Source organism: Phyllobates terribilis, unplaced genomic scaffold, assembly GCF_046119375.1.
Source record: "Phyllobates terribilis strain yellow unplaced genomic scaffold, ASM4611937v1 Scaffold_8__6_contigs__length_399053987, whole genome shotgun sequence".
Lineage (NCBI taxonomy): Eukaryota > Metazoa > Chordata > Amphibia > Anura > Dendrobatidae > Phyllobates > Phyllobates terribilis.
The window spans coordinates 57,438,629-57,458,723 of record NW_027362768.1 but is presented as its reverse complement, the minus strand read 5'-3'; the positions used below and the strand labels follow the sequence as shown (position 1 = coordinate 57,458,723).

General features: G+C 42.1%; 1 protein-coding gene across 1 annotated transcript in view; it reads right to left on the bottom strand.

The window, feature by feature from the left end:
• The window catches only part of PRG4 (proteoglycan 4), a 200,575-nt gene that overhangs the window by 42,886 nt on the left and 137,594 nt on the right, over positions 1-20,095 (bottom strand). The window contains exons 15-16 of the mRNA XM_073642978.1: positions 11,013-11,102; positions 660-764 (exon numbers count right to left, since the gene is read on the bottom strand). Coding sequence (XP_073499079.1) covers positions 660-764; positions 11,013-11,102 — 195 coding nt within the window. The remainder of the gene's footprint in view (positions 1-659; positions 765-11,012; positions 11,103-20,095) is intronic.

Sequence of the window (20,095 nt, the reverse complement as noted above, 5' to 3'; positions counted from 1 at the left end):
GAACAGTATTATTTTAGTTTTGTCATTTTTATTTCCCACCTCAATATGATTTCAGTTATTTCTGAATGAATTTGTACAGATTATGGGTGATATTAAAGGTATAATTTTTTTTATATTACAAAAACCTGCCATTTTAGGGGTCTGTAGACTTTTTATTTCCACTGTACATATTTCTACTTTAGGAATTAAGAGGGGCCTCTACATATCCTAATCTACGGGAGTAGATTGGCAATGTGACAGCTGAAATACTCTTAGAAAGCAAATTTTATTAATAGCAAATATCAGTAGAATATAACACACATGTGAGGGACCAGCCCGACGGACAAATATCTCAAATATTAATGAATAGACATAGAGTCTTGGTACATAAGGTACACAGTTCAACTACAAATAGCAGCAAACACCACAACCCAGAACAGCAATAATAGTGACAGGTCTCCAGAAACATGAAAACACATAACTTGGTATTGTATTAAGAGGTTACTAACTATGGCCGCTATAGAACAAGAGATTATATACCATGGACAAAATGTCCGTGCATACTAGCTGCAAATTCAGCTGTAAGGTGATTTCCAATTGTCTATTTTGTGTGACACTTAATTATATCTGGACCGCCCTTATTTTGATCTATATTTCTACGTTAGTAGCAATTAAGTTACCATCGGTATCATCCCCTGGTTTTCTTGGCTTCTTTTTTGGACTTGAAGGTGAACGTTTTTTTGTAGTTCTCTGGTTAGACTTGGATGTATTCTCGTCAGTATTGGCTATAGAAAGGACAAAATGAACATCACATTTTATAATGTCTTATTCCTATCACTCATTCTTATCCTTTAGTTGACTATATTTGAATATGTGCATTTAATTAAATGACTATTTACCAACCAAATATGTAATGAACTGATTGAATTTATAAAATGTGAAACTGACTATATCCTAAATATGATCAGAGAGCATTGAACTTGTTCGACTGAGGTTTATCATCTAATAACATAACATAAAAACATGTCATTACACATTTTATGTGCTTGGAATTATGACCATCCACCCTTCAAATCTATTTTGGTAATGTTATGACATCTCCTTTTAATACTCATTTTTAATGTTTTATGCTGATAAGTAACTAATAAAGATTAATATTGTTAGATTATAAATGTTGTGAATGTAGTCAGTGCTGTAGGTTTGATAGTCTAAAAGGAGTTTTACAATAAAGAGAAAACCTACTAACATATGAATTACACATTACATTTGTGAATCATTATAGAAGGTATGGCTTGGTTAGTTACACACTAACATAGTTGATTCAGCTTGGAGGAAGAGTGACGTTAGCGAATGTCACTTCCCAAGGAATACTGATCCTCTATCCAGTTAGGCAGAGATGACAGCAGGCATCATTTGATACAATGAGATATGATTCATCGGTTGCCTCAATTCTTTTTAAAGAGGACCTATCCCCAGGAAAGGCCCCATATTTTAGTTTAGATTTAGACACAACCTCCCTTTTTACATAGAAAAATAATTTTGTATATATTGTATGACTAACAAAATGTGCAAGGAATAACAATCAGTTAACTCTCATTAGGGAGTATGGCAATTAATGTTAATTGCTCTCTATCACCTCCAAAGTCGAAGCAGGCATCCTCTTTTAAGAAGCAACTGAGGATCCAGAATAAGTTGGATAGATATGCAGTAAAATTATTATGGAGACCAGCAGAATAAATTCAGAAACAGCTATAAAAGGAGTGTACCATAAAACATATTAGAAGAGAGACACAGCCACTTCAACAGTACACCATCAGCAATTTTACAGAAATGACCACCTGGTCGAGTTAGTGGTAATCGATTTGCATGATCTGGTCCTTTGGCTATGTCTGTAATAAACAAAGTCCAAACATTTATCCATTTGCCTCACTGAAGTAAACGAATATGTCAGAGGACACATAAGAATCCTTTTTTTGGTATAAAGTTGCAGTCCTCCAACAGTGCTTAATGCAGAACACTTTCCTAGTATGAGCATTGCCTAACTTGTGTTTTATTGATTAACGTCCATGATTTTTTGACTCAAGGAGGGGAAACATATGACCAGAACAGTAAATCTGCCTCCTCCAATAGAAAAGCCAATTTCCCATGTGAGGTATTTTACCATTGGAGGCGGCTGATGGACAGTTCTGATCACATGCTCCTCCACCAGCAGCCATTGTATAGACAGGTTTGGTCATATGTTCTCCACTAGCAGCCATTTTATAGACATGTCTGGTCACATGTTCCTCCACCAGCAGCCATTGTATGGACAAGTCTGGTCACATGTTCCTCCACCAGCAGCCATTGTATGGACAAGTCTGGTCACATGTTCCTCCACCAGCAGCCATTGTATGGACAAGTCTGGTCACATGTTCCTCCACCAGCAGCCATTGTATGGACAAGTCTGGTCACATGTCCTCCACCAGCAGCCATTGTATGGACAGATCTGTTCTCATGTCCTCCACTAGCCATTATATGGACAGAAGTGCTGGTCAATGTGTTAGGAAAGCTGCACTAACAAGAGAAAGTGGCTGACACTTTTTAAGAGTGCAGTGTTCATTACTAATCAGTGACTGACAGACATCTCTGTCTTATGCAAAGAAGGCTGTCAATCATTCAGTGAGACCACCCACTTGACTTTTAAGTCTAGGATGAGCAGAGATTTTAATCAATAAGCTGCACTGAAATTTTTATCTAAAACAGCCCATTAATTACCTTAGCACGTCTTTGTCACAGATGTGTCAGATGTGACATACAGTCGCTCTGCAGTTGGTTGCAGGAGATCTCATTGTTTTTGGTGGCTGGGGTTGCATCAGGATGTGATTGAACACGTATATGTTTGTAGCATTTGCTTGTATTCTAAGGTTTCTTATACCCGTCCGTCTGATACCCTTCTTCCGCTACCTATCCCTAACAGGCCAGGGACACACTTGTCCATGGATTTTATTAATGACCTACCGGTTTCTGCAGGCAAAACGGTGATTTCGGTGGTTGTAGATAATTTCAGTAAAATGGTTCACTTTGTCGCATTACCTGCACTTCCAAATGCCAAGACACTTACTCAGGTAAGATCGTGAAGCTTCATGGGGTTCTCTCCGATGTGGTGTCAGATTAGGGGACCCAGTTTGTTTTCAAATTCTGGAAAGCATTCTCTTCTCGACTGTGGGTGCAGCTGTCCTTTTTCTCTACCTTCCACCCTCAGTCGAATGGACAGACCAAGTGTGTCAATCAGAATTTGGAGACCTACCTCAAATGTTTAATCTCCGAAAATGAGGAGGATTGGGCAGTCTACTTACCACTGGTAGAATTTGCCATTAATAATCATCGTCAAGAATCCACTGGCAGGAACCATTCTTTGGTGCATACGGTTACCATCCACAGTTTGGTACCTTTAGTGGGGGAGGAACTTCAGGAGTTCCTGAAGAGAAACATTTTGCTTCTTCATTCTCCTCAGTGTTCTGAGTAATTTAAAGATCATAGGAGACAGGTATAAACGTGTGGCTGACAGAAAACGCTTGCCAGGTCCGGACCTGAATGTGAATGACTTTGTGTGGTTGTCTACCAGGAATATAAAGTTGAAAGTCCCTTCTTGGAAGCTGGGACCTAGGTTTATTGGTCCCTATAAAATAACCGCCGTCATTAACCCAGCAGCTTTTCATCTTGAGCTTCCTCAGGCCCTTAAGGTCCACAATGTTTTCCACAAGTTCTTACTCAAGAAATATAGGGAACCTCTTGAGCCCTCACCCCTACCGCCGCCCCAAATAATGGTTGATGGTAATCTGGAGTTTCAGATTTCGAGGATTGTAGATTCTCATCTCCAACGTCGTTCCCTACAATACTTGGTGCACTGGAAGGGTTATGGTCCAGAAGAAAGGATGTGGGTTTCAGCATCAGAGGTGAATGCTCTCAGGTTGGTTCATTCATTTCACACCTCTTATCCTGAGAAGCCTGGTCCTGAGTGTCCAGAGGCCACTTGTAGAGGAGGGGGTACTGTCACGGGTGTGTCAGATGTGACAGACAGTTTCCCTGCAGTTGGTTGCAGGAGATTTCTTCGTTTGGCATTACAGACACCTTCTTAGATCTGTCTCACTCTAGGACTCAGTGGCTATCTTCCACCTGCTCTAATTAACACCCTGGCCTGGGTGTTTAAATACTTCCAGTTTGCTATAGGGAGGCACCAGGGATAGTCACATGTTTCCCTATGAAGGCTTTGAGCTATTGTTTATTTATATAGCACCATTAATTCCATGGTGCTGTACATAAGAAGGGATACATACCAAATACAGATATCACTTACAGTAAACAAACTAACAGTGATAGACTGGTAAAGAGGGAAGAGGACCCTGCCCTTGCGGACTTACATTCTACAGGAATTAGGACAGGAGACAGTAGGTTGGGGGGTTGCAGTAGCTCCTGTGTTGTTGAAGTGGCAGCAAGCAAGGTCATGGCAGGCTGTAAGTTTGTTTGAAGAGATGGGTTTTCAGGTTCAGTCTGAAGGATCCAAATGTGGAGGCTAATCGGACGTGTCTGCTTACTTCCTCTTTGATGTTTGGAGGATCTTTGGTGTAATCTCTCTGAAGTCGGCTCAAGCTAAGTTACTTCCCCCAGTGTTTGTCTCCCCTAACTGTCTTTAGTTGTTAGTGGGGACTGCTAGTGCTCATCCCCCCTTCCCTAGTCAGGGCCTAGCTCTATGGAGATACAGGGTTTTAGGTTCCTGTTCGGTAATTGGTGAGAAACCAATATAGGGACGGTAGGGAAGACAGGGTGATATTAAATCAGCCTAGGAGGTCTCTATCCTCTCTTTCCTTAGTGTCTGTGCTCTCTTCCCCTCATCCCTTCGTGTTGCACTTTGTCTTTCCTACATTGTGCGTAACAGTTTTGCTCTATGGAGTAGAATATTATACAACATTTTCATAATGACAATATCCCTTTAATTTGTTACATATACACAAATCACAAATATGACACAGATGTTTGTTTAACAGCTTAACATTCTGGTTTTGTAAAAGCATTCATGATCAAGAAAAAATAAATTGTTATGTTGAGCAAAGAAAAAATTATGTAACCATTAGTGATGAGCGAACGTGCTCGCCACTACTCGGTAATTGCCCCAGCATCATGGTGCTCGACAAGCTCGGCGAGTTTTTCCGGGTTGCTCGGGCGGGAACTTGGGTCCCCTCCCTGCATGTTTGGCGCTCTTTAGAGAGCCAATGAACATCCAGGGATTGCCTGCCATGCACTGTAATGCCGTAGCCATGTTGGTTGTGGGCATTACAGTGATTGGCTGGACGCACAGCGTCATCAGGTGTATATCAGACCTGGCGCCGCTATGCTCGTCACAGTCACTCTGGATCAGACAGTGTAGGGAGAGCTGCTGCTTAGCTAGGGAGAGATTTAATAGTGTATTAGGTAGTGTAGGGAGAAAAAACGTACATTACACATATCCATCTTAATAAACAGTCCTTTTGAGGACTAACTAATCCAGCTGCAGAGATATCAGGCAGGCAGTATATGCAGGCAGGCAGTGTATATAGGCAGGCAGGCAGTGTATATAGCAGACTGCAGTGCACATAGCACAAGAGGCTCCATTCTAATTCTGTAGGCTGCTGCCGTTAGATATTTCTGGAAATAGGCCCAGATCTCAGGGGCCAGGAATAATTATTTTTGCATCTTAATCCTCATTATTTGCTTAAAAACAATCCAGAGAACACGGTTTTTCTGCGCCATTTGCTTGTTGGCACTGCAGAATACAGCCAGGTCCTTTCCATATTACAGGGCTAAAAATCCATCTATTTAGAACTGCGTTTTCTCCGTCACACGGATCACATATATGTTTTCAGAAAATACTGCCATTTCTGGCCCTTATTAAATTTTTTTTTCAGTGTGTCAGCAAAGTTTTTGACACTGGTTTTCTGTTCAAAACAGTTACCTACAGGCCAGGTATTCAAAACTGTGTTTTCTCCGTCACACGGATCACATATATGTTTTCAGAAAATACTGCCATTTCTGGCCTCCATTAAAAAAAATTTTCAGTGTGTCAGTGAAGCAATTGACACCAGATTGCTGTTCAAAATAGTTACCTACAGGCCAGGTATTTAAAACTGTGTTTTCTCCATCACACGGATCACATATAGGTTTTCAGAAAATACTGCCATTTCTGGCCTCTATTAAATTTTTTTTTCAGTGTGTCAGCAAAGTTTTTGACACTGGTTTGCTGTTCAAAACAGTTAGATACAGGCCAGGCATTTAAAACTGTGTTTTCTCCATCACACAGATTACATATATGTTTTCAGAAAATACTGCCATTTCTGGCCTCCATTAAAAATTTCCTTCAATGTGTCAGTGAAGCAATTCACAGCAGTTTGCTGTTCAAAATAGTTACCTACGGGTCAGGTATTTAAAACTCTGTTTTCTCCGTCACACGAATCATATATAAATTCGCTCCAAACTCAGTCATTTGTAGTAAGCGTGGAAGATACTGTCCTCCATTTAAAATGGGCAAGGCACGTGGCAAGGGACAGGGAACTGGACGTGATGGTAATGGTGCATGCAGAGGCCGAGGACAAGGCCGTGGGCAAGCCGAAATTGTGCCATAACAAACACCAACAACTTCTCGCCTCACCTTCCTGTCCCAATTTCTAGGGGACCACAGCACAGCACTATTGAACCCAGAGCAGTGTCAATAGGTTGTTTGTTGGATAGCGGATAATGCTTCCAGTCACTTAGCCACCACCACCACCACCCTGTCATTCACACGGTCAAGTCTCAGTAGCCGTGAGTCTGGATCGCATATTCCTCACCCTGATCCTCCTTCCTCCCACCATGCCGAGTACCCAGAGACAACTGATCCCACACTTGGACACTCTGAAGAGCTGTTCACTTTTCCATTTATAGATTTGGGCCTCTCGCCCGGTCCACTTGAAGCGGAGCAAGAGGAGATCGCGTGTAGCGATGCCCAAATATTTGAGCAGCCACGGTCACACAAAGGCGACGGTGGGAAAGTGTCACAAGAGGTGGACGATAATGAGACACAATTGCCAGAAAGTCAGGAGGAGGACCAGGGTGCGGAAGTGGAAGACGAGGTGGTGGTTGATATAGTAACTGACCCAACCTGGCAGGAGGACATGCAGAGCGCTGACAGCAGCACACAGGGGGAGAGAGGCAGAGCGCCCCAACAGGCAGGAAGAAGCAGTGTGGTGGCCGCAGACAGAAGGCAGGCAACCGTTCCCCGTAACACCAACACGAAGGAAGTTGCCAGTACAACTGTTAGGTCTTCCCAAGTCTTGTTGTTTTTGAAAGACTCTGCCGATAACCCCAAAAAGGCCATTTGCAACACCTGCCAGGCCAGCATCAGCAGGGGTGGCAAAACGACCAGCCTGACCACCACCAGCATGATCAGGCACATGGCAGCAAGCACCCGACTTTGTGGGCCGAACCCCAGGGTCCAGGAACAGTGTCTGCGGGTGGCACCATTGCTTCTTCCACTGTTGTGCATGCAAGCCAATCCCCTGTCCATGGTGCATGCGAAGATGCCTCCTGCCCTGCACCTGTCGTTGCACACTCTCAAGTAGCAACATCAGGAAGCACGTCCATGTCCTTGTCCCAGCGCAGCGTTCAGTTGTACATACCCCAGTCCTAGTGCATGGGCATTACAAGTATAGGAGGCCCGCTCCTTTCTAATGGGAACATTTTTTATGAGGCCCTCCTCCACGTCTCTTCCAAGGGGCATTGAAGTGCCTCCAAATTTTTGGCAGCCCTTGCATTCACTTCATAGGCCAACACTATGGGAGACTCTCTCCTTTCTAATGGGAATTTGTCGATACTGTTGCCCTGCTCTGTGTGTCTTTCAATTCTTAGTGGGGTTTTTCCTAAAACTGTCATCCGTTGGACTTATTGCATACCCTATAACTGTATAGCAGACTCTCTCCTTTCTAATGGGAACATGTCGTACCTTGTTACTGTGGCCCTGCTCCATGTGTCTTTAAATTCTTAGTGGGGTTTTTCCCAAATTTTGGCAGCCCTTGCAGTCACAGCATGAGCATTACCACTATAGGAGACCCGCTGCTTTATAATGGGAACATTTTTTTACTGAAACCCGGCTCTATGTCTCTTCAAAGGGGTATTGGGTTGCGTCCAAATTTTTGGCAGCCCTTGCAGTCACTGGATACACAATAACAGTATAGGAGACCCACTTGTTAATAATGGGAACAACAAAGCATAGCCGGCTGATGGCTCTCTAACAAAAGCTAGGGCCGACTGCTGGCCTTTTAAGAATAGTAAGGGCCATCTGATGTCCCTATAAAAATAGGCTTTATGACTGTCAGAGTCCCTCCATCATAAATGAAACAGGATGTGTCTGATGATGTGTCACACATCACATTGCCAGATAAGGTTGTAAAATGTTAAAATGACATTTCCTGGTGAATGCATTTGTCTTGGTTGAAAGCAGTGCAAAAGTGCAAAAACGCATCAAAAACGCTACGTGTGAACATAGCCCAAGGTGTAAAGGAGTATTTTTGGTTATTTATTTTGCTTTATATACATTGTACATGTCATGGAAAGGATGTTCCTTAACATATTTCCGGGAAAATCCATTTTGGTTTTGTTTTGGAATGTTTTATTGTGAGTCCGTAAAAGTGGTGTAATACCTCTGACAATGTTGCTGGCAGAAGTGACCTGGGAGTCAGAAATGCTTCCAGGGGTCTTCCCCATGCTGTTCCCATGTCATTTGAGCACTGTTCCCATCGATTTGGGCAATTTTTAGGCCTTGTGCAGACAGCCGGGGGGAGCTGCCTGAAAAATGCTCGAGCTTCCCATAGACTTACATTGGGCTCGTTGCTCGGGTCGAGCACCCGAGTATTCCAATTTGCTCGACCCGAGCAACGAGTATCTGAGCATTTTATTGCTCGCTCATCACTAGTAACCATCAATAACAATATAGCTACTCAGTACTTTGTTTCTCCATCACTGGCTTTTATGCCAACCAGAATTCTTTAAGGGTAAAGCCAAACGGATTGACCATGGTGTCAAACCGAAGCTGTTATAAGCATAGGCGGATTATAATGAGGGCAATCTGGGCTACCGCCAGGGGCCTTGGGCCTCCAGGGGGCCCGGAGCTCTGGGGTGTCTATGGCCAGATTGCCCTCATTATATGGTGGCTGGGGGCCCCGGACCGCTCCCCCAGCAGCGGCGCACATCCGCTACTTCTTCTTTGGCCGGGCCAGCACTGCAGCTGTTAACTTCCCTGTGCTGGCCCGGCCGCGTCACTGCTAGGAGACACGGCCCTGTGCGCGGCCGTGTCTCCTAGCTGTGACGTCACACAGTGCACGCCCAGCCTGCACTGCTGCACCGCAGAGGAGCAGGAGGACTGGAGCCGAGCCGGGGGATGGTGAGTCTGTGTGTGTGAGTGTGTGTGTGTGAGAGTGTGTGTGTGTGTGAGAGTGTGTGTGTGTGTGCGGATTATCATTGGGGAACATGGCAGACCTTCTACCAAGCGTTTTTTAAGTGTTTCTGCAGTGGAATTGCCACTGCGGAAATGCTTAAAAAACGCATAGTGGGCACACAGCCTAAAAAATTATTATAATTAATATTGTGCCAAATTAATTTCACGTGAACTATCACATGATCTATCACAGGGGATCATGTGACATGTGATCCATCAGGTGTGTGCGTGTGTGTGGGGAGGGGGGGACGCGCCTTCTAAACTGCCCGGGGCCCTTGCTACACTTAATCCACCCCTGGTTATAAGGTGCAGCCATCTTTTGATTGATTGATTGCTGTTTCACCGCAGAAAAACTTTTTAGTCAGGTCGAAATCCGGACTATTTGCTAGCCATGGTATTAAATAAATATGCCTTTTCTGAAGAAAATTTTTAACACTGATGGATTGTGCATGTTTTAATTTTATGGAAGGAGAAAGGTGTCCAACATTTCAATATACACCTATACATTGATTGTTGATGTAAAAATTGCCTTCTCCCCTGGTCCTATATTGAATATGAACCTTATATAGTAAATGAGTGTTATTGTTTTCTTCAGTTATATGTTTTATTAGAAGGGCACTTGGGAAATGTTCTCGCATCATCTGTTTAGCCAATTCAGATCCCTATCATTTTTATCCAATACTCCAAACTCCACAATTGCTTCTCTGTAGACTCTTATAACCTTGCTTACTTTGGTTGAGGCTTTGCTGTCTTCCAATTTGCAAAGTGCAGTAGCTAGGTCAGGTCTATATGCTCCCCCTTTATTGGGTTCCCACAATTTGGCTGACTCATGTAGCTGAAGAACATTCCCACAAATAAGGGCGAACAATAGCACAAGTTTGAAGGTAACACCTTAGTATTTCCACAAACTTGTTCAGTCATGCACCATTACAGGTGGGGTATCTTTAGGGTAGAATGTCTTGAGAAATACCCTTTAACTGCAGAATAAAATGCATTCTTAGGCTTGTGCCAACATTGATTTTAGAAATCAAACAATAAGCAGGTATAATTCACATATCCAGCATGTTCAGTTATTAAACGAGTATTGTTTTGTGTCATGTCTGTGATTTCTGTATCCATTTCCATACATTTGAACAATGATTCCACCATTTTGGCAGTAGAGTACAAACTTTATCATATGTGTAGGTGCAAGAAAAGTGGCCTGATCTAAATTAAGTAGAGAAAGCTCCATAGTAAATGCCCTTGAACATCTTTTTTAATTAGAACAGAAATCTCAAAGAACTAGCTTGCTGCTAGTCAAAGTAATGTATCCGCAGGAGAACTCTAGTCCAGCAGCAGGTTGGAAAAAGTGGTAGGCACTTAGAGTAAAATATAATATAAAGCTACTGGTATCTACAATATTATTTACATTATGGTCAAAACCAGCAGTTTTAACATAAATCTATGCATGCATGCAAGCTGCATCAATTTGCGGTAAAACACATTGGTGCTGTTTTCGGCCACATTGTGTAGAGTTACTCTAAAAATCAGTATAGCAAACTTGTAAGCCTACCACTATTAACATCAGTCCGCTCTTCTATATTTTCTTCAACTTCAAGACTGCTTGGATTTTTGGGCTTCTTTTTGTCTTTAGGGTTGGGTTCTTGTGATGAAAACATTGAGATTTCATTAGTAATCAGTTTAAAATATAATCTTTATTTTAATGACCTAGTAAAGTGATACATCCTTGGAACCAGAGTCTGTTTTCCTACAACATGCTGCTCTCAGATGAGGTAGCAAAAATCTGCTGATAGATTCCCTTTAAAGTGAACCTGTCAGCTGATACATGCTTCCCAATCTGTGGGCAACATGTATCAGGCACAGACTATAATATTTCAGACAGGTATGTTTGATTCTGAAACACTGCAGTCCTCAGAAGCTTTTGCCTGCCCACTGCCCTGGATTGATAGGTCTCTGCCAACATGCACATACAGGCAGAGACCTGCCAATCCAGGGCAGCGGGTGGGGAGAAACTGTCGGGGAATGGCCCATTCGACTAGTCTACAGCGTGGTTCTGGTCCCTGGCAACTATTCAAAGTACATTTTTTGCTGAAACACTGCAATGAATCAAACATACCTGGCTGAGATCATAGAGACAGTGCCTGATACATGATGCCCACGAATTGCGCAGCAGGTATCAGCTGACAGCTTTACTTTAATGAAACCAAGTCCTAAAAAGATGAGCCTCTTATGGTACTTTTTCTTTAACCGTCTTTGCAGTCCTAATTCATACATCAATAGTACACAAGAAAATAAGCGACGTAATATATCAGGGAAATCTGCTTCTTTTTCCTCCAGGACTAGTTAGTCATTTTCAAAAATCTCAATTAGACCTTGTTCACAAAACCATATTTTTGGTCTGAGTTCTGTCCGGGAAAAAATAGGACGGAACTCGGAAAAATGTTATTCAATGGACCAGTGCAGATGTGTGATTTTTTCACTGACCAAATATGTGTGTGAACCCCCCCCCCCCAGCGTGCATTTGTTTTTTCCAAAAATCGGATGAGCCTCACCCATTCAAGCCCGTGGGTGCGTAAAAGAAATGACATATGGAGTGACAGTATAACATCTGATGTTTATGGATACATTGCAATTCTGTAACATAGAAAACTATTAGTGGTCCTGTAAATGATTAACCCATTCACAATGTGGGCAATTTCCATTTTTGCGTTTTAATTTTTTCCTCCCCTTCTTCCCAAAGCTATAACTTTTTTATTTTTCTGTCCACGTAGACATATGACAGCTTGTTTTTTTGTGGGATAAGTTGTACTTTTGAATGACACCATTTATTTTACCACATAATATACTAGTAAATTGGAAAAATTTGAAGTAGGGAGAAACTGTGTCAAACGCAATTCTGACATTTTTTGGGGGAATTGTTTTTACGATGTACGTTTTGTGGTAAAAAATGACATCGCAATATCATTCAGCTCATCAGCATGATTAATACCAAACCTGTCCAGTTTTTTTTTATTATTTTAGTGGTGAAAGAAAAATCTGAATTTTAAAAAATTATATTTTTGCAATTTTTGTGTTGTCACCATTTTCTGAGATCCATAACATTTTTATTTTTCGGTCGATGGACTTGTGTGAGGGTTTATTCTTTGGGAGGCAAGAATATGTTTTCGTAGATACCATTTTGAGATACTTTTGGCATTGCAGAGACCAATAAAACTTAATTTTGTTGTTCTTAAATTTTTTTATTTATGGTGTTTACCTATGGGATTAATTATTTTTAGATTTTGATAGATCGGACTTTTCTGAATGTGGCGATACCACATATGTGCATTTTTAATTTGTAATGGGGGAATAGGTGGGTAATTTGAACTTTTAAGTTTTGTTTTTTTTCATCTTTTTAAAAACTTTATATTTTACTGATATTATTAGTCCCCATAGGGGACTGAAGCTGATTGATCTGATCGCTGGTGCTATATACATCAATGCCATAACATTGCTATATTTAGTAAAAATCATGGTCTCCTTTGCAGCCCGGCCACAGGCTGGGTTTCAAAGGAGTTTCATAATGAGAAGCACGGAGGTCTTCAACAGACCGCTGCCTGTGATAGCAACCCATTGGCGACCCACGATCACATCATGAGTGCTGGCGCTTTTTTATAGTGATATTTAACAGGTTAATAATCGCAGGATGAGCTCTGCTAGGCCATGAATATATTTGGTAAGTTTTTTACCTCAGTATTTGTAAGCCAAAATGCAGAAGTGGTGACATGTTTCTATTATAATTTTCCTCTAACTCCTGATTTTGGCTTATAAATACTGATGTAAAATACTGACCAAATACTGAACGTGTGAGGCTATGTGCCCACGATGCAGAAATGCTCTGGATTTTGCCTGAGCTTTTCTGCATCTCCCTGGCAGAAAAAACGCATGCGGATTGTACATGCGGATTGTACATGCGGATTGTACATGCGTTTTTCCTGCGAGGGACAAGCGGATATGAAGCGTTCTTCACATGCATTTCCACATGCGGGTGTCAAGCGCTTTCCAAGCGATTTTAGCATCAATTGGAAAGTGCTTGACAACTTGGTCACACTATATAAATCCATGCAAAAGGCATGGATTTATATAGTGTGACCGTAAAGAATGGTAAAAAATAAAAAATAAATATTATACTTACCTTCTGATGGCCCCCGGTGTCTTTGTCTCGGCTTGCCGGCAGCTCGCGGTAGATTAAAGGACCTGCTGACATCAGCGGTCGTGTGACCCGTCACATGACTAAATGACGTCACCGCAGGTCCTTGAGTCCACCGTGAGCTGCCGGCAAGCCAAGACAAGGACACCGGGGGCCATCAGAAGGTAAGTATAATGTTTATTTTTTGTCTTATTCATTTTTTTACAGGTACTATGGTACCCGGGTCCGGAGGAGAGTTTCCTCTTCTCCAAACCCGGGTACCATCCGCACATTGAAACGCTTGGATTCCGCATGTACAGATGAAGTGATGCGGATTCCATGCGTTCCAATGCAAGTCAATGGCGGCGAAAACGCTGCGCATCCGCAAAATAATTGCTAGTGCTGCGGATTTTTCCACAATGATAATCCGCAGTGGAAATTTCCGCAGCATGTGCACAGCACATGCGGATTATCATTGGGGAACATGGCAGACCTTCTACCAAGCGTTTTTTAAGCATTTCTACAGCGGAATTGCCACTGCAGAAACGCTTAAAAAATGCATAGTGGGCACACAGCCTGAATGTGGCCTTAGAGACATGTCCTGGATGTAAGATACAGCTATCACCTGCTGAATATCTGATGGGCTCGCCCCGTGAGCGCGCTCTATACACCCACTTCTGGCTTGCGCTGTACATTTACGGCAGATATTGTGAGGGGGTTAATAGCTGCTGCTGTAAAAAAGGATTGCATATAGATATATAGACCAAGGGGTAATCAGCTCACCCTTTGTTGTCGCCCCAAATTTGTGGTATGAAGCATGGATAATGTCTCTTCCACACACAGCCCACAATGGAGAAAAAGGAAAATCCAGCTTCCACAAAGTAAAATCTTCTTTCTTTATTTAATTATTTAAAAATAGAGACATGGGTACAAAGCACAGAGGGAGGTGTGAGGGGAAAGGAAAAACGCAGCACACTAGACGCGTTTCGAGCACATTACATGCTTTTGAACTCAGTGTGATGTGCTCAGCTACACATGAGTGTATATAATGAGTCCGATACGTGATCACTGTTTGAGATCCTAGGCATAATCAAGTGGACAACTCATTAATTACTCAGACACCATTAACACAAGACATGGGCTGAGACAAAAAAAAATAATGTTAGAAACCGCATAATAAAAAACAATAACACTTGAACAAAGACATGATAACATGAAATCCACTGAGCAGTCAAATATGAAAAAGGGAAAATACATTGGACCAAACGAAACTGTATAACATCCAAAATCAGTGGGACTGTGTGAACATGGAACGAGGAACTCCCATTGAAGACCAATAAATGTATGTATTAGAAGTATGCAATCAAAAATGCATGTAGTTATTAAATTTAATGGAAGTATAACATTAGCACAAAAATGGGAACAGTGGTTCAAAAAATGAATATCCAGGCAATCAATATAATATATTAGGATACCCTATAATAGTAATTGTTCTGAATTATTTCATACAACAACAGCTGCAAGAAAAATTTCCTGTAAGGGTAATATAATAATACAAGATAAAGAACAATCATTCATACATTTTTACTGTTGCTGGAAAAAATAAAAATAATCCAATAGGGATAATATATTTAATTCCAGTGTAATCAAGGAGGTAACAAATTCCCGCAGTTTAAGTGAACTGTTGAGCCATAGGCTCAAGGTTCAAGAACCCATATATTAGTATTCCACAGGAGTCATATGTCAGAATCCCATACAAGAGGAATGCACGGACTATCACTGCAAGGTAGGTAGGTACTGATGTCTGACACATGCAATTGCTGGTTTTAATGGTGATAATATTCCCCAGAGGAGGAACTAGTCCACAATGAGCTGTCCTCCAGGGAAATATGTATCAGATTTATTTGCTATTGCTGAAAAGAGTAAAAATAATATAATAGGGATGATAAATTTAACTCCCGTGTTTAGTATAACCTAGGAGATAAGAAGTTCCCGCAGTGTAAGTGAATTGTTGAACCCGAAGGCTCACAGTTCAAGAACACTGCAAATTAATCTTCCACAGAGAAATCACTTGTCAGAAAGCCGCACAAGAAAGATGCACGGAAATCACTGCAAAGTACATAAGGATGTATTAACAATCCAATTGCTAGTTTTAATGGTAATGATGTTACCTAGAGGAGAAACTAATACACAATCAGCCGTCATGTGAAAAATATGTGTCAGGATTATACCTTTGGGATATGTAGGCAGACATATATTAGAAAAGTGGTGTACTGGCAGGACCTGCGGTGACGTCATTTAGTCAGCTGATGGTCACGCGACTGCTGACGTCAGCGGTCAGGTGATGGTCGCGTGACCATTAGCTGACTAAATGACGTCACCGCAGGTCCTGAAAGTACCCCACGGGACGCCGAGGAGAGAGGATCGCCGCTGGGAGGAGACTGGAGAGGTGAGTATACAGGTTTTTTTTATTTTTAACTTTTTAATTCTTTTTTTTTTTTTACTATAGATGCAGCATTTAAAACATCTAAGTTGGTCACATGTTATAAATCCATGCCGGTTGCATGGATTTATATTGTGTGACCAACTTGTCAAGAACTTTCCAAGTGATGCTCAAAATCACTTGGAAAAGTGCTTGAAAAAACGCATGCGAAAACGCTGAAAAAACGCTTCTCTCTGGCAGAAAAAATGCATGTAAATCTGCATGCGTTTTTTTCTGCCAGAGAGAGGCAAAAACGCTCTGCATCAAATCTGCTACGTGTGCACATAGCCTTATAAAAGCCTGATACAGACAACTAATGTGATGGTCCCTGTATGGAACTATTACCATTAATATGAAGACTGAGTGACAGATGACTCGCTAAAGACGGAGCTAGTCTTGACACAATCCTCACGCCATTTTTTTATATTTGGTCCATGTTTTCATCATCCCTGAGTACTTGTAAATTATTCTGCACAATACGTGAAATTTCTTTAAAGTGGGCACTATAAGTTAACACTAGAGTTGGTTTTTTGTGAGGAAGGGCTGCGAATATAATTAGAATTATTGATAATTGTGCGACATGCCATCAGTTGTTCCCTAGATTTATGGTTCACAATATGAGTGGCCCGTTCCAGGGTCCATTTGGGATAGCCCCTGGTAAGTAAACATTGTTAAATATTTTCAGTTTCTGCAACAAAAGAAGCAGTAGTATTACAGTTCCGTTTGGCCCTAGTAAGTTCACCTACTGGGATAGACTTGATGGTGTGGGGAGGATGGTGACTATGACCATGTAGAATGGTATTGCTTGCACATTTTTTACAAAAGGCACTGGTAAAAATAGGAAAACCAGCAAAGGATTTTAAATGAAGATCCAAAAAACAAAAGAATCTTTGTGAGAAGAAAAGGTGAATTTTAAATTACAAGTATTATTGTTTAGAAAATTCACAAAGAAAATTTACGTGGAATTGATATCTGAGCTGCAGTTTTAAAACTGTTGTAGCTGAACAAGACCTTGAAGCTTTTCAAAAAAATCTAACCTCCAAAGTTACTAAATTGGAGGAATCCATTATGACTTACAAAAAAGAATAAGTTTGATAGAGACATTTTTGACTATAATAATGATCAAGTCTATGAATGGGGCTGCTGGGATAGACCTGGAAAATCTCCCAGATCCATATTAAAAAAACATCATCATACAGCTCAGATATCAACTCCACATAACCAAGTTACGTTTTCATCATCGGAAATGGACTCAGATGAGTCTTCTGGATTAGTTTCTCCTCTAGGTAACATCATTACCATTAAAACTAGCAATTGGATTGTTAATACATCCTTATGTACTTTGCAGTGATTTCCGTGCATCTTTCTTGTGCGACTTTCCGACAAGTGATTTCTCTGTGGAAGATTAATTTGCAGTGTTCTTGAACTGTGAGCCTTCGGGTTCAATAATTCACTTAAACTGCGGGAACTTCTTATCTCCTAGGTTATACTAAACACGGGAGTTAAATATATCATCCCTATTGTATTATTTTTACTCTTTTCAGCAATAGCAAATAAATTTGATACATATTTCCTAGATGGCGGCTCATTGTGGATTAGTTCCTCCTCTGGGGAATATTATCACCATTAGGCATGAGCGAACATTTCAATGTTCGTTTCGGAAAAGTTCGCCGAACAAATTGATATTCGCCGAATTTATTCGCCGAATGTTCGTCGAACATTTCCGAATCCCATAGGAGTCAATGGGGGGACCAAAAAAATGCATAGACAACAGCTAGAAATGGGACCAAAAGCTGCCAAAACACATCAAATTAGGTGTAGACACCAGGGAAGTGCCATCAATTGACCCAGAGTACAAGTACTATAATTATTATTACTGTGGCAGCGACATTTATTCAATTACATGTCAAAAGGGGTCACCGACTAGTAGAACAGGAGAGAGGACCCTGCCTGCGAGGGCGCATTGTTACGGACGTGGTTTGTGGAACCACTGTGCCACGGACCCCGGAGAGCCTGGAGGGGCGTGACTAAGCGAGCATCGGACTGTTCACTAGAGCCTCTGATGGTGAGGTTAGACTTGGCTCCCGATGAAAGCCAGGTGCCGCTCCAGGACAGACCAACGGACGCACAGCAGCTGGACCCAGTAGGACACACTAGATGGTGCGGCAGGCAGAGTCTGTATCAGAGTACAGCAGGCAGAGTCTGTATCAGAGTGCAGCAGGCAGAGTCTGTATCATGAGTGCATCAGGCAGAGTCTGTATCAGGAGTGCAGCAGGCAGAGTCTGTATCAGGAGTGCAGCAGGCAGAGTCTATATCAGGAGTGCAGCAGGCAGAGTCTGTACCAGGAGTGCAGCAGGCAGAGTCAGTATCAGGAGTGCAGCAAGGAGGGCAAGGACTGGTACGCAACCTTACACAACTTAGACTGCAGAATAGGAAGGTTCCACTACAGCCAACCCAAAAGATGGAGACCCATTCAGGATTCCCCACATTTAAAAAAATTTGTGGCAGAAATTGTGTAAATAAGACCCACACCTCTTCCAGTACAGCCAACCCAGGAGATTGAGACCTAACCAGGAGTGTTCACATTGCCCTAAATGAGGGCCTAACACCACCGAAGTGGCATCAATTTCACTAGAGTATAAGTATTGCAAAGGAGGCCTAAACCAGTTCCACTGCAGCCAACCCAATAGATGGAGACCCAATCAGGATTCTTCACATTTCAAAAAATTAGTGGCAGTCACTAGCAATGTCTAATCAATTTCACTACAGTAGAAATAGTGTAAATAAGACCCACACCTCTTCCAGTACAGCCAACCCAGGAGATGGAGACCTAACCAGGAGTGTTCACATTTCCCTAAATGAGGGCCTAATACCACCGAAGTGGCATTAATGTCATCAGACTACAAGTAGTTTAACGCAGACCCAAACCTGTCCCACTACAGCCAACCCAGTGGATGGAGACACAATCAGAATTCTCCACATTTCCCAAAATTAGGGCCTAAAACCTGCATAAGCAGCAGCAACAAAAGCAGGCACAGAAGCCATATCACAGACTGCAATTTCAAGAGATCAATGCAGCACACTCAAAACGACAACATCGCCTACTCTGTACAGTCTGCAATTGGGGTGCAAAAGACAAAAGTCCTTGGAGATCCATGACTTGTTTATCTTGATGAAAGTTAGGTGGTCTACACTTTCAGGGGACAGCCAGGTGCGCTTATCTGTCAAGACACTACCAGCAGTGCTGAAGACACGTTCAGAGAGAATGCTGGCTGCTGGGCATGATAAAACCTCCAAGGCGTGAGAGGCGAGCTCAGACCATTCATCCATTTTTGAAGACCAAAATGTAAAAGGGTCAAAATCCTCCCTGATGGTATTCATATCAAGCTCTAGAAACTCCTCCACCATCCTCTCCAGTCGTTCACCACGTGTCAGACTTGTACTCTGTTGTGCTGGTGCACAAGCTGGTGCAAAAAATGTGTGAAAGGACTCCCAGAAATTGCTTCTGCCACATACTCTGCTGCTGCTGGCGTTGACTAACCGACGTGCCGGAGGTTGAAAGACTACAGCTGCGATGCACACTGTGTGAATCACTGTTATCTTGGGAAAACCTCTATTAAGGTTGCTTAAAAGCTTGTTTCGATACTCCAACATAAGCCGGTCCCTTTCCAGGGCAGAAAGCATCTGGCAAAATTGACTCTTATAACGTGGATCTAACAGAGTGGCAACCCAGTAGTCAGCATTATTTCAAATTCTAACTATACGGGGATCATGTTGCAGAGAGTGCATCAAGAAGGCACTCATATGTCAGCCTCTTCTTCCAGGAGGTCCAAAGCCAGGTTGCATTGTGGGCTGTGTAACACTGATGCTTGTTTCCTCTGTCCCCTCCTGCCAACCACGTTCAAATGAGAGGGGATGATTATCCTCTTCATCTTCTGACAGCTGCTCGCCCATCACCTCTTCCTCCTCCATTAGTTCCTCGGCT